At 42.7% G+C, this 13,492-nt stretch overlaps 1 protein-coding gene across 1 annotated transcript in view; it reads left to right on the forward strand.

The window, feature by feature from the left end:
* miga2 (mitoguardin 2) overlaps window positions 1–13,492 on the forward strand; it is a 74,526-nt gene that overhangs the window by 42,936 nt on the left and 18,098 nt on the right. The window contains exons 5-10 of the mRNA XM_048613415.1: window positions 3,599–3,719; window positions 5,242–5,378; window positions 8,590–8,704; window positions 8,835–8,941; window positions 11,664–11,779; window positions 12,524–12,596. Of these exons, the coding sequence (XP_048469372.1) occupies window positions 3,599–3,719; window positions 5,242–5,378; window positions 8,590–8,704; window positions 8,835–8,941; window positions 11,664–11,779; window positions 12,524–12,596 (669 nt within the window). The remainder of the gene's footprint in view (window positions 1–3,598; window positions 3,720–5,241; window positions 5,379–8,589; window positions 8,705–8,834; window positions 8,942–11,663; window positions 11,780–12,523; window positions 12,597–13,492) is intronic.

Consider the following 13,492-nt stretch of genomic DNA (forward strand, 5'->3'; position numbering starts at 1 on the left):
AAACCAAGCGGAGGCTTGGGGACCGGTTTGCAGAACACCTACGCTCGGTTCGCACTAAACAACTGCACCTCCGAGTCGCGAACCATTTCAACTCCCCCTCCCATTCCGCAGACGACATGTCCATCCTGGGCCTCCTGCAGTGCCACAACGATGCCACCCGAAGGTTGCAGGAACAGCAACTCATATTCCGCTTGGGAACCCTGCAGCCCAATGGTATCAATGTGGATTTCACAAGTTTCAAAATCTCCCCTCCCCCTACCGCATCCCAAAACCAGTCCAGCTCGTCCCTGCCTCCCTAACCTGTTCTTCCTCCCACCTATCCCCTCCTCCCACCTCAAGCCGCACCTCCATCTCCTACCGACCAACCTCATCCCGCCCCCTTGACCTGTCCGTCCTCCCTGGACTGACCTATCCCCTTCCTAACTCCCTACCTACACTCACCTTTCCTGGCCCCATCCCCGCCTCTTCGACCTGTTTGTTTCCTCTCCACCTATCCTCTCCTCTATCCATCTTCTATCCGCCTCCCACTCTCTCCCTATTTATTTCAAAACCCCCTTCCCCTCCCCCTTTTCTGATGAAGGGTCTAGGCCCGAAACGTCAGCCTCTCTGCTCCTATGATGCTGCTTGGCCTGCTGTGTTCATCCAGCCCTGCACCTTGTTGTCCTGGGTAGTGTGGATGTTGTACTGAAAGAACCAAGCAATCATATGACATCGGAGCAGAAGGAGACTATATTCCATCCATTCAGTCTCCTCTGCCATTCAATGAGGTCATTGTTGATCTGATAATCATCAGCTCTTTCCTGCCTTGTTCCCATAACCCTTGATTCCCTTGCTGTTTAAAAATCTGTCCATGTCAGCCTTGGATATGTTCAGTGACCCAGTATTGATAATTCTCTTTGGTAAAGAATTTCACAGATTCACTATCCTCTGAGAAGGGGGAAAAGAAGTCCTTTTCATCTCTGTCTTAAATCTGAGATGATGCCCTGTAGTCCTAGACTTTCCTGCAAGGGAAACGAGTTTCTTGTATCTCCCTGACAAGCCACTGAAGAATCTTCTAAGTTTCAATAAGATTACCTCTCATTCTTCTAAACTGTAATTAATCTACTCCATCTCTCCTCATAAGACTGTCCCTCCATACTGGGTAAAAGCCTAATGAACCTTCTTTTAAATCCTAGGATTAAAACCATGAAGTTGAGGAGACCTATTAGTTTTCCTTGTACCTTTTCTTTACCGTTAGTTATTGTGTTTATTTTTCCACCCTCCCGAAATTTAGAAGCTTGATTAGTCCATATTTTTGGAATTAGTGTCCTCTACCATGAAGACTGATACAAAGTATTTATTTAACTCCTCTGCAATTTCTTAGTTCCCCATTATTGTTTCCCCAGCTTCATTCTCTAAGGGACCAATGTTTCCTCTGGCTTCTCTCTCGCTTCTTATATATTTAAAGAAGGTCTTACTGTTTGTTTTTATCGTACTTGCTCCTTTTTCCCTCTGTTTATTTTCTTATCATTTTTATTGGGTTTTGAAACTTTTCCAGTTTTCTGGTTGCCACTATTATTGACTGTGTATTTTTTTCCTTTCAATTTGATATTGTACTCAATTTTCTTGGTTAACTATTATTGGTTTATGCCCTTGCTGGAATCCTCCTTACTGGGCTTTTTTTTTGAGTCATGATCTAATTTCTTAAATGTCTCAACTCTCCTAATAAACCCCTTTCCCATTTCATTCTGAAACTCACCCCTAACTAAATATCTTTCTTTAAGTTTGGCACAGTTGATTCTGACCTAAGTTTCTCACTCTCAAAACTGAATGCTAAATTTTATCTTATGCTTACTAGTCCCTAGGAGAATCTTTTATGCTTGAGACCATTTATTAAACCTGCCTCAGTACACATTACCAGATCCAAAATAGCCTCATTCACGGTTGGATCCCCAACTTTGTTGTAGGAAACTGTCCCAAATACACTATGAATTCTTCGACATGGCTACCTCTGCCAATCTGACTATCCCTACCTATATGAAGATTAAAGTCAGCCATGTTTTTTTGACATGCTCTCCGTATCTCTTAATCCATTCTCTGTTCTACTGTTAGGATTAAGGGGCTATAGACTACTCCCACTAGTGTCATCTTCCCTTGTTATTTCTAACCTCCGTCAATATGAATTGTACGTTATCTGATTCAACATAATTTCTTGCTATCAATCTTGTACTAAAAGTGACTCCACCACCCTTTCCTTCCTGCCTATCCTTCTGAAAAGCCACCTACTCCTGAATATTTGGTTCCCAGTTTTGATTCCCTTGTAAGCATGCCTCCATAATGGCTATAAGATCACACACATTGGTCTCTACTTGTGCTGTTAATTCACCTATTTTGTTACAAATCCTACACCCATTTAAGAGCCATTAATTTTGCTTTTCTTGCACTTCTTTCCCCTTTCTCCTATCTTTTGTTTATATATGCATATACACTGTGCCCCATCTATACCACTCAAGGCATCATTATCGAAGTGGCTGTCTTGCAATGTCATCTTATAAATATCACCTTGTAAACTTGTGTTTCCCCTGTCCTGATCTCTGCCCCCTGCCACCCAAATTTCAGTTAAAGCCACTTCTAAACAGTAGCTGTTTCATTCACCAGCTCACTGGTCCCAGCATGATGTAAGTGAAGCCTGTACTACCAAGCAGCTGTTGAGAGAAAGTTAGGCAAAGGTTAATAATTCATGGATAATATGAATGAAAAAGACTAACAGTACTGAAAATGGATAAGTCACCTGGCCTAGATGGAATACTCCTATGGATGCAATAGCAGAGCATTGGCACAATTTTTCACCATTCATTGGATACAGAGCTGGAGGATTGGAGGGCTATTAATGTTTTACCACCATTCAAGAAAAGGGCAAGAGGTGAACCAGGAAGCTTAACACCAGGGGTGAGGAACCATTATCAGTGACAGTGAGTTTTCATTTGGAATGGCATTGGTGAGTGAAGGAGAGGTGGCATGGATTTGTTAAAGGTATATCGTCTCTGGGTAACTTGACTGGATTCTTTGAGGTGACAGAGGAGTGATGAAGATAGTGCTGCAGATGTTGTATGTATGGACTTTTGGAATGTGCCACGTGAGGATTATTAAAAAGTGAAAGCCCGTAGAATTAAGGGAATAGGGACAGCATGGATAGGAAGTGAATATTACATTAATGATAGGAAGCAAATGTTGGCTGGAATGGACACTTTTTAGGCAATGAGTTATTTGCAGTGGTATTATCCAAGAGTCAGTTTTGATCAGCGCCTCAGTCGCCAGCTTAAATACTCACTCGCCTCACCACCAGCACACAGTGGCAGCAATGTATACCATCTACAAGACCTACTTCAGCTTTCTTACCAAGTGCCTTCTGCATATGTTTTCAAACCCATTACCTCTGCTACCTAGAAATACAAGGGCAGCAGATATATGGAAGCAGCAGTGACTGCATTTCAAAGAACAGGTGTTTAATTGTCTATAAATAGTTTGGGCTGTTTAGAGACACTGAAGTAAGTCACTTCTATGAAAGTTGTTTTGTTTTTTTGTTTGAACATTTCTTTGTTAAATAATTCACTGAAAGGTACGACCAGCGAACTCACCAAGTCCAGCAGGGCTGCCAGCTGAAGCTTGGGAAGCAGGAGCTGTTCAAGAAGAGAACGAGACCGCAGAGGATTCCAATGTTGAGAACCTATACATTACTGGTAGGAAATCTTTCTATTCTGTGTGTTCATTACAAATGAATGTAATGTTTCCGCACAGTAACAATAATAGCAATAACTTGTCCCAAGGCATTTCACAGGAGTGATACAAGGCCAAAATGCTCAGTTACAGAAGGAGATACTGTACTGTGACAGATGGCCAGAATCTTGGTTAAAGAGCTGTATTTTAAGGACTGCATCAAAAGAAGAAATAGAAATGTTTAGGAAATGATTTCCAGAGCTTAGGGACCAGGCAGCTCAATGTATAGCTTTCTATGGAGGAGTGATTTAACATTGAGTTAACTCGATAGTCCAAAATTAGAAGATCAGAGATCAGGGAGGCTGTGGGCAAGAGATTACAAAAATCGGGAAGGGAGAGGCCTTGGAGAGAGATTTAAAATAAGGATGAGAATTTTCTTATTTATAAGAGGACCAAAACTGCTGTGTTTTCCAGCTGTGGTCTGACCAATGCCTTCTATAGTCTGAGCAAGACCTCTGTATTTTTATATTCCATTCCTTTGGAAATAGAGATTGACATTCCAATTGCCTTCCTATCACCTAGTTGGATGCTAGCTTTTTGTGGCTCCTGATTCAATAGCTATCTGATTCGTCTCATTTTCACTATAGACCCTACAAAATTCACCCTCATGTATTTATTTTAAGGAGAACAGATCCAACTTCTCTTGGGTCTTAACTCCAGCTGATGACACCATTTTAGTAAACCACCTCTTAAAAGCCTTCGGGGATACGCCACCGACTGTGCCGTTCTCAGAATTGAAACACCTAATCCCGCTAAGACTTTATTGATGGTTTGTGAAGGATTGATGAACTGAGTAGTTAATTCAGATCTTCAGATACATATGAAGAGAACAAGAAATCAGGTTTAAAAGTAGCAGTTTGGGTTTACAACAGATTGTAGGGTCAATTCAGATGAACTGTTGTTCTCTTAATCTGGGCTATACCTGATTTTTGATCAGCTAGATTGCCTGTTTGGGAACTAGGTGCTCCTCTACTTTTGTACTCTGGCTGGGTTGGTTAAGTTAATTATTGTACCTCTTGTGTTGATCATTGTTTCTGCTTATATTGGCAAATGTTAAGGAGCAGATTGCTCTGAGCTCAGGAAAGTAGGTGATTTAAAACCCAGGTGTTGGACACAATGCCTTAATTTTCAATGTTAATGCTAGCCTTTGATTTTAGAGTTCCCAAATGTTTCATTTGTAAAATAAGGGGTCTTTAAAATAGGATAGTCACTGATGATTCCAATAGGGAATTCAGGAGAAACCACTTTACCCTGAGATGGGTGAGAAATTGAAATTCACATCCATAAGGTGAATGATATAGATGCAGTTAAATAAAAATTAGGCAAATGCAAGGGAGAAAGAAATAGAAGGATAAAGTGATGGGGTGAGATGAAGAAGGGTGAAATAAGCATAAATGGCAGAATGTACCTATTGAACTGATTTGTCCTTTTTTTTTTTTACCTATACCTTCTGTGTAATTCTATGTAATTCTATGTTATGATCAGGGATGGAGCTGTTTGAAGAAGCTTTGCAAAAATGGGAACTTGCCCTTACCAAGCGACAGAGGAGTAGCTCGGAAACGGAAAGAAAGAATTGTCTGATGAACCTGGGAGCGAGTGGTGCAATTGGGGACAGCTGTGAGGTACACCGCATAGAGCTGTTAACTCTGCAAAACAGTAATATCTTCCTGTAGCCGTAAGGATGTCTGAGTAGTGGTTGTGAGGTGGCTTCATTGGTTTGTGGTGAGGAGCCAAAATATTTTACCTGCGATTGCCAAAGTGGCGATGTAACTGCAACTAGTGTGTTTGTCTGTGACGCTGAAGTCAGAAACAAAACTGACTCTTAACTGCCACTTCTCAAACTGGCCACTCTGGTTTAGACAAGTGCTTGGCTTATACATCTAGTTTAACATCCTTCTGTATTAGGACTTTTCTGTTGTGTTGTTCGGCACAGTGCCCTGGAGAAATGATCATGGAAGGGAGATGACGGCCACTCGTATTATTGCAGAACTGCTAACCCAGATACTCGGGTAATATTCTGGGGACCCAGGTTCAAATCCCATCATGACAGCTGGTAGAATTTGCAGTCAATAAAAATCTAGAATTAAGAGTCTCATGATGACCATGAATTCATTGTCAATTGTCGGAAAAACCCATCTGGTTCACTAATGTCCTTTAGGGAAGGAAATGGCCATCCTTACCTGGTCTGGCCTACATGTGACTCCAGATCCAAAGCAATATAGAACAAAGAAAGAAAAAAAAAACAACACAAGCACAAGAACAGGCCCTTCGGCCCTCCAAGCCTGCACCGACACATTTTGCCCTTCCATACTAAAACTGTCTTCACTTACAGCGTCTGTATCCTTCTGTTCCCTTCCTATTGATGTATTCAGCAAGGTGGTTGTTGAATGCTGCTATTGTCTGCTTCCACCAGCACCTCTGGCAGTGCATTCCAGGCACTTAACACCCTTTGTATGAAGAATGTGCCTGGCACATCTCTTTTTAAAACCACACCCCCCACCCCAGCCCACCACACCTTGAACCTGTGTCCCCTAGTAATTGATCCCTCCACCCTGGGAAATAGCCTCCTACTTTCCACTCTATCCATGCCATTCACGATCTTATAAACTTCTATCAGGTCACTCCTCGACCTCCTGCGTTCCAGTGAAAACAAACCCAGTCTATCCAACCTTTCTTCATAGCTAAAATCCCCCATACCAGGCAACATCCTGGTAACCCTTTTCTGTACCCTCTCAAAAGGATGCACATCCTTCTGGTAATGTGGTGACCAGAACTGTACACTATTTTCCAAGTCTGGTCTAACTAAAGTTTTATAAAGCTGCAACGTAACTTGTCTAACTTTATACTCAATGCCCCTTCCAATGAAGGGAAGCATGCCACAGGCCTTTTTCCTACCTTATCTACCTGCGCAGCCACCTTCAGTGACCTGTGGACCTGCAAACCCAGATGCCTCTGCATATCAAAACTCCTAAGGGTTCTGCCATTCGCTGTATAACTTCCACCTGTACCTGACTTTCCAAAATGCATCATTCACATTTGTGCAGATTAACCTCCATCTGCCAATCTTCTGCCCATGCCTCCAACTGATCTATATCCTGCTGTATCCTCTGACAATCCTCCTCATTGCCCACAACTCCACCATTCTTTGTATCTTCTGCAAACTTACTAATTAGACCAGCTGCGTTTCCCTCCAAATCATTTATGTAGATCACAAACAGCAGCGGTCCCAGCACTGATCCCTGTGGAACACCTAGTCACAACCTTCCATTCAGTAAAGCATCCTTCCACTGCTACCCTCTGCCTCCTGTGACTAAGCCAGTTCTGTATCCATCTTGCCAGCTCACCCCTGATACCATGTGACTTCACCTTTTGTACCAGTCTGCCTTCAGGGACAATGTCAAAGGCTTTATTGAAGTCTATGTAGACAACATCAACTGCTTTTCCCTCATCAAACATCTTCATCACCTCCTCAAAAAACTTGATCAAGTTAATGAGGCACGAACTCCCCTGCGCAAAATCATACTGTTTATTGCTAGTCAGTCCATTTGCTTGTAAATGCATATAGATCTTGTCCCGGGGAATCCTTTCCAATAATTTCCCTACCACCAATGTGAGGCTCACAGGCCTGTAATTTCCTGGATTATCAGTTGCTCTTATTAATGGGACAATATTGGCTATTCTCCAGTCCTCTGGGACATCACCTGTGGCCAAAGAGGATACAAACATGTCTGTCAATGCTTCAGCAATTTGTTCTCTTGCCTCCCTCCATGTTCTAGATTGATCCCATCAAGACCTGGGGCCTTATCCATCTTAGTACTGATAAAGACGCACAACACCTCTTCCTTTTTAATAGCAATTTGGCTTAGAAATTCGACACTCCCTTCCCTGAGATTATCCTCCATCAATTCCTTCTCTTTGGTGAATACCGATACAAAGTATTTGTTTAAGCCTCACCTACCTGTTCTGGCTCCACATCTACATTCCCTCCTTTGTCCTTGAGTGGGCCAACCTTTCCTTGTCTACTGTCTTGCTTCTTTATATGTATTGTATATATTTGAAAATAACTTTGGGATTCCCCTTAATTCTGTTTGCTAACGACTTTTCATGACCCCTCTTAGCCCTTCTAATTCCTTGCACGAGTTCTTTCCTACTTTCCTTGTATACTTCAACGCCTTTGTCAGTTCCCATCCTCCTAAACCTTACAAATGCTTTGCTTTTCTTTTTGGCCAAGGTCATAACACCCTTAGTTGACTCTTAACTGCTATCTAGACAATTAGGGATAGGCAGTAAATGCTGGCCTAGCTAGAGACGCCCTCATTCCGTAAATGAACAAAAATGAGGTGGGGTTGGAGTGTTCATACACCCTGGGGATTTAATACTAACCTTTTGTTGATGAGAAACAAATGTCAGACTCCAACGCAATTTAACCAGTGATATGCCCCAAATCATTCAGAGGGAAGAAAGAGAAAAGTTCCATTTTTCAACAAAATGGCTTGGATTATGAACCCTGCTTGCATTCCTCCCTGCGACCCTCTTAAATCACAGCTAAGGCCAATTGTCATTACCTTACCACCAACTTAGTTGCAGTCACCTGGGACCTTCTGGTCTGTGACTCAGTGGGGAACCTATGATCTACAAGGTTGGGTCAGCTGAACCTGTCACATGCTCAGCCTTTGCTGTTGGCAAGTCCCATTGGGGATGACTGTAGGAGCCTCGCTGCCAAAATGTGACTCCCTGGAGGCTTTCTTGCAAAGATGTTGTTTTAGAAGGGTAGAAAGGAACTTGAGTTGAGGGTGAAATGAACAAAATGAAATGATGTAAATGATTGAGCAGGCACCAAGGAACAAGGAGTTTTCACAGAAGCTGGAAGCCCTCTTGAATCGAGCATACCGACTGCAGGAAGAGTTTGGGGAGACTGTACCTACTAATAGCTTGCTTGCCGATTTTGGTAAGTGTGAATTCTTTAACTGGGAAGGGGGTTTCTTGCATTGATAGATTGGATAATTACTACTGATTTTCAGCATGACTTGCACAGTACAGTTTCATGGAAGAAACATTTTTATTTTGCTTTTGCCCAGAGTGCGTTGGGGCTCTGGCCCTTCCCTATGGAGAGGATTCTGGACAATATTATCTTGATGATGACGTTAGTGTGACGTCAGAGGACTCGTTCTTTTCAGCAGCAGAGGTGAGCTTTGAGTATTCGCCATAAAGTTGAGTTTACAATTCTGTCTTGTTGAGCTCCTTGAATTTACACGGCGTTTGCCGCATCGTGGTTTTGGATCAGTCTTTCCTTCAAATCCACCCAGTCATTGCAGCACTCAATAAGGCCATTTGACCTATTGCATTCAGTATGGTCCTCCCTCGTTGTCCTCCTTTCCCACCCCTCCCCCTCCCCAAAAATTGTTTACCCAGTTTTGTGAGATGTTACACGGGTTTCTGGTTGCACTCATCTCTTCTCCGGGTGGTCAGTTTTCACAAGTGGGTCCAGCCATTGGTGCCTCGCTCATTTATTCTTAAGTTGTGAGCCATAACATTTGAGTCCAAAACCCTTTTTTACCCCAACACCCTTTTTTACCCCAACACCCCAACGTATGCACTTATCTCATTGTCAGAAATGTGCAACTCATTCACCCTGAGCTGAAGGATGTTGATAGTTGTGGCATCCCAACTGTGACAGGAGCTATAAAGCTAATTTGCCTGGCCACTGGACATCAGACATAGCTAATGATGTTCAAGAGCTTCACGTTGGCTTTGAATCCACTCTAAGAGCTATAATGGGCAACTGATTGCTTGGTGCAATCTAGGATGGTAACAGAACATTACCGAGATGGTCCCTTTTGAAACAACACCAGGGTCATGGCATGTTTTTGCTTTCCTTCTTATAGACTTTCCTTCCATACTGTCACCACCTGTAACTGACTGATTTTGCCAAGCTTAATATTTGCAATATAATTTCACTTTACCATGCTTGGAAAAAAACTGTATCTTGGCAGTTTTTTGTGCCACCTATTTTGGTCATGTTTGCTGAATGTAGTTGACTGTTTAATTTCTGGCCATTCAGTGCCCAACAGCCAAAATCCAACCAGTCTGTATTGACAGTTTGGAAGATTGAGCGATAGACTATATCATGGCTTTGTGAACTCACAAGCTTTGATACATTGTCACAGTGATCTGGTGAGTCAGAAAATCTAATCCTCCTCCTCCAACACCAATTTCAGAAATTTTGTAATGGTACCATTTCCACAACCCAGCCAGAGATTTTATTCACTGAATTGAACGATAAGCCAGCATAAGCTTTTCTGATCATTTTGCAAGGTGCTAGATGGGTGCAAGAACATAGGCCATGGGAGCAGATGTGGTCTGTTTGGCCAATGAAGTCCAGTCTGCACTCAAGATGATGGCTGATCTGAGAATCCTCAACTCCACTTTCCTCCCTCTCCCCATAAACCTTGATTCCCTAAATGATTAGAAATCTATCTATCTCAGCTTTGAACATACTTATCGATCCAGCTGTGACCGTCTTCTGCAGTAAAGACTTCCACAGATTCACCACCCTCGCCTCTGTCTTTAATGGGAGCCCCCTTACTCTGAGATTATGCCCTTTCGTCCTAGAGTGTCCCAATGGGGAAAGAACTGCATTACATCCGACCTTTGTAATAGAGTTAACAGTTCTTTTCTAACAGATGAAAATGTGAACTGCGGCCTTGCCTCCACCTCTGGTGGACCCAGTGCAAAGGGCAGTGGAATTCTGCCTGGTGTTTCAGTCAACTGCGCACGAAAAGCAGATTTTCCGGTGGTTTTATCTCCGTGCTGTTTGTGGAACCTTGCTGTGTTCAAATTGGCTTACCAGTCTGTCTACTTTACAGTTGTTACTCTAGTGCTTGGCTGTCTGTGATGTATTAAGAGATGTTCTGAGATTGTGAATAGAGCTGTAGAGATGCTCTGTGTAGCCTTGCTGTGTGCAGATTGATTGCCACATTTTCCTCCATATAACGCAAATGTTTTGGTAGATGTTGAATTTTTCATCGGTTTGTTTGTTATAAATCGAATGAGAAATTTGCGAAAACAATCTTTTTTACACAGGGATGACTATGAGATGAATGTAACATAGATACATCTGGAGGGCAAGTTGAATAAACAGAAGAACAGAAAGAAGGTATGCTGAAGAGTGGTGGACAGTTTAGAGGGGGAAATTCCAGATTCTGGGTCTGGTTAGCTGAAGGGACAACCAGTGGTGCAGTGATGACCATATTGGCTTGTCCAGAATTGGAGGAGTGCAGAGGTCTTTGAGTGTTGTAAAGCTGAAGGAGGTTACGGATCTGTGGCAATATTTTTGAAAACCAAGGTGAGAATTTGAAAGTATTGCTAGACATGAAGCCAGTGTAGTAAGCACTGGCAGTGATGGGTGAATGGGACTTGATATGAATTAGGACACACAGCAGCAGAGGTCTGGTGTTTTACAAAGAGTACAAAGTGGGAGGCTGGCCAGGGGAGTCATTATGGGAAGTCTGGAGGTAACTCATCCTCTAGTTAACCCTCTGACTGAGGATTGAACCTGGCATCTTCTCATCTGTTTGGTTGAATGATTCTGGTATCTAATGAGGCCTGTGGGGGAGTTTGTAGGGGCCTTCCAATGAGAAATAAAACTGCTTAAAATAGATCCAGCAGCTGTAAGCAGTGTGTGAGAAGGCCAGCTCCCCTTCTGCATTTAGGTCTGTCAGAAGCTTCCAGGTCAGATTCAAATTACAATACTGCAGATTCCACTGGTCAACACTGGACATAGAAGGACATGTGGAGGAAGAGGAATGTTGACTCAGGGAACTTGTGTCCTATCACAACATTTAAGCCACCATGTGTGTTGTGCAAAAAAAAATTAAATATGATCCACACTTCTTTTATATCTGTAGCTATTTGATTCTTTATCATTCGATGAGAAAAGATTTCAGTCGTCCAGATCGTCTGCTTTATATGAAGAAGCCATGAAGGTTGTTGGAGATGACCGGGTTGCTTGCAGATCATACAGGTATGTGGCTTAATCTTGCTTCAGTCTCCTCGCTGCTTTCCCCCCCTCACCCTCCCCAAACTCCTATTCTGTGAGAGGGTATCCCAGCAGCAGTGTATCTCCAGGAGTAGACAGCTGTGAGGTTGGATTGTGAATTGTTGGTGCTTGGGGTGGCAGGTACAAAGTCCCCCGCTCCATCCTGTCTTTGCCCATGTGTTCTTCGTGACTGTTGTTGCTAGATAGCTATCTCTGATGGGAATTTGGACTGATATCCACCCCACCCCGAACTACCACCACTACCACTATCATCTTTGTTTCCTCTAGCTCAGGATTTTCAGCCTTGTTCTCATCGTTTGAAGCTTAACACATCCCTATCACTGTAACCCCTCCCTGCAGCCTTGGAAGAATTTTGCTTTGGTTCAGTTCCAGCCTTTCATGCATCTCTGATTTGCTTTTGTCTCATTTTATTGGGTGACTGCTCCTTCAGCTCCCAAGCTCTACAATTCCTTTCCTAAATCCCTCCACCTTTCTGCAATCTTACGTTGTTTGGTGTCAAATTTTGTCTGATTTTATGCTGCTGTGAAGCTCTCTAGGTCATTTTATTGTTTTGGGGAAGCTATATAAATACCAGCTGTTGTTTGCTGAAGTCCTGGGCTGTCCCAGCAGTGAGCACAGGGCAGAGATGGGTTCGGCCTGCCAGTCTGTCAGATTCAACTCTTTTTCAGTCCCTGTTTGTAAAGCTGACAGCCATTTTGTGTGTTTCAGAACGGAGCTCCTGGAATGCTATAGTGATGAGGACTTCCTGGCGAAGCTACACTGTGTGCGTCAGGCATTTGAGGTAAAACTATAGATGAGGCTGCTCATTTGTGGGAAGGAGACAAATGATGTGTTAGATGAGTGCAAGGAGGAGTTCCCCTGTTCATAGATGTGTGCGCGCAAAGTGTTTATATATAGACTATCAGGGAGGGGGATGAGGTGAGGGACTTGTTTTCTGAATTTTCTCCACGTTGTACAGTCCTGATCCTGTTCCTAAGTTTGACTGGGACCAATAGGCCAGCTAATGTCTGTCGTTTGCTGCAAGACAGGAAAAGAAAAGTTTTTTGGGGGTGTGACCTGATTGAAATTTTTAAAATTTTGAAGGAGCTCGATACAGTAAATGTAGGGAAGATGTTGTCACTTGAGGGTGAGAGCAAAGCTAAGAAACACAAGGGTAGTCATTCATAAATCTAGAAGAGAATTCATAAAAATAAGAAATAATTCATTGTCATGACTCCTAGGTAAAGAATGTGGAATTCTACCACAGGGAGCAGTTGAGATGCATAGTGTACATGTATTTTATGTTTTACTAACATTTAATTTTAGATTTTGGACTTGAGTTAGTGGCATGTGAATTTGGCTGTGTGTCTGAAGGAGTTTAATGATTGGCCTGTAAGTATTTCTATAGCTATGATGATTTATTTTCAAACACCGTATTATAGAGACTTTATGGAGAGTAATGGGGTTTTGTTTACACTGGGAGAACAAAATAAGCAGTCTAGTGTATTAGGTTTTCAGATGGAGGATTCTGGAATTTTTTTATTTGACTTGGGGGAAATGCCCATAACTTGAGAAAAAGCCTTTGGGATAACAAGGTGTAGAGCTGGATGAACACACCAGACCAAGCAGCATCAGAGGAGCAGGAAGGCTGACGTTTCGGGCCTACACCCTCCTTCAGAAATGGGGGAGGGGAAGGGG

The sequence above is a fragment of the Rhincodon typus genome, chromosome 28, assembly GCF_021869965.1.
Source record: "Rhincodon typus isolate 14 chromosome 28, sRhiTyp1.1, whole genome shotgun sequence".
NCBI classification, from domain to species: Eukaryota; Metazoa; Chordata; class Chondrichthyes; order Orectolobiformes; family Rhincodontidae; genus Rhincodon; species Rhincodon typus.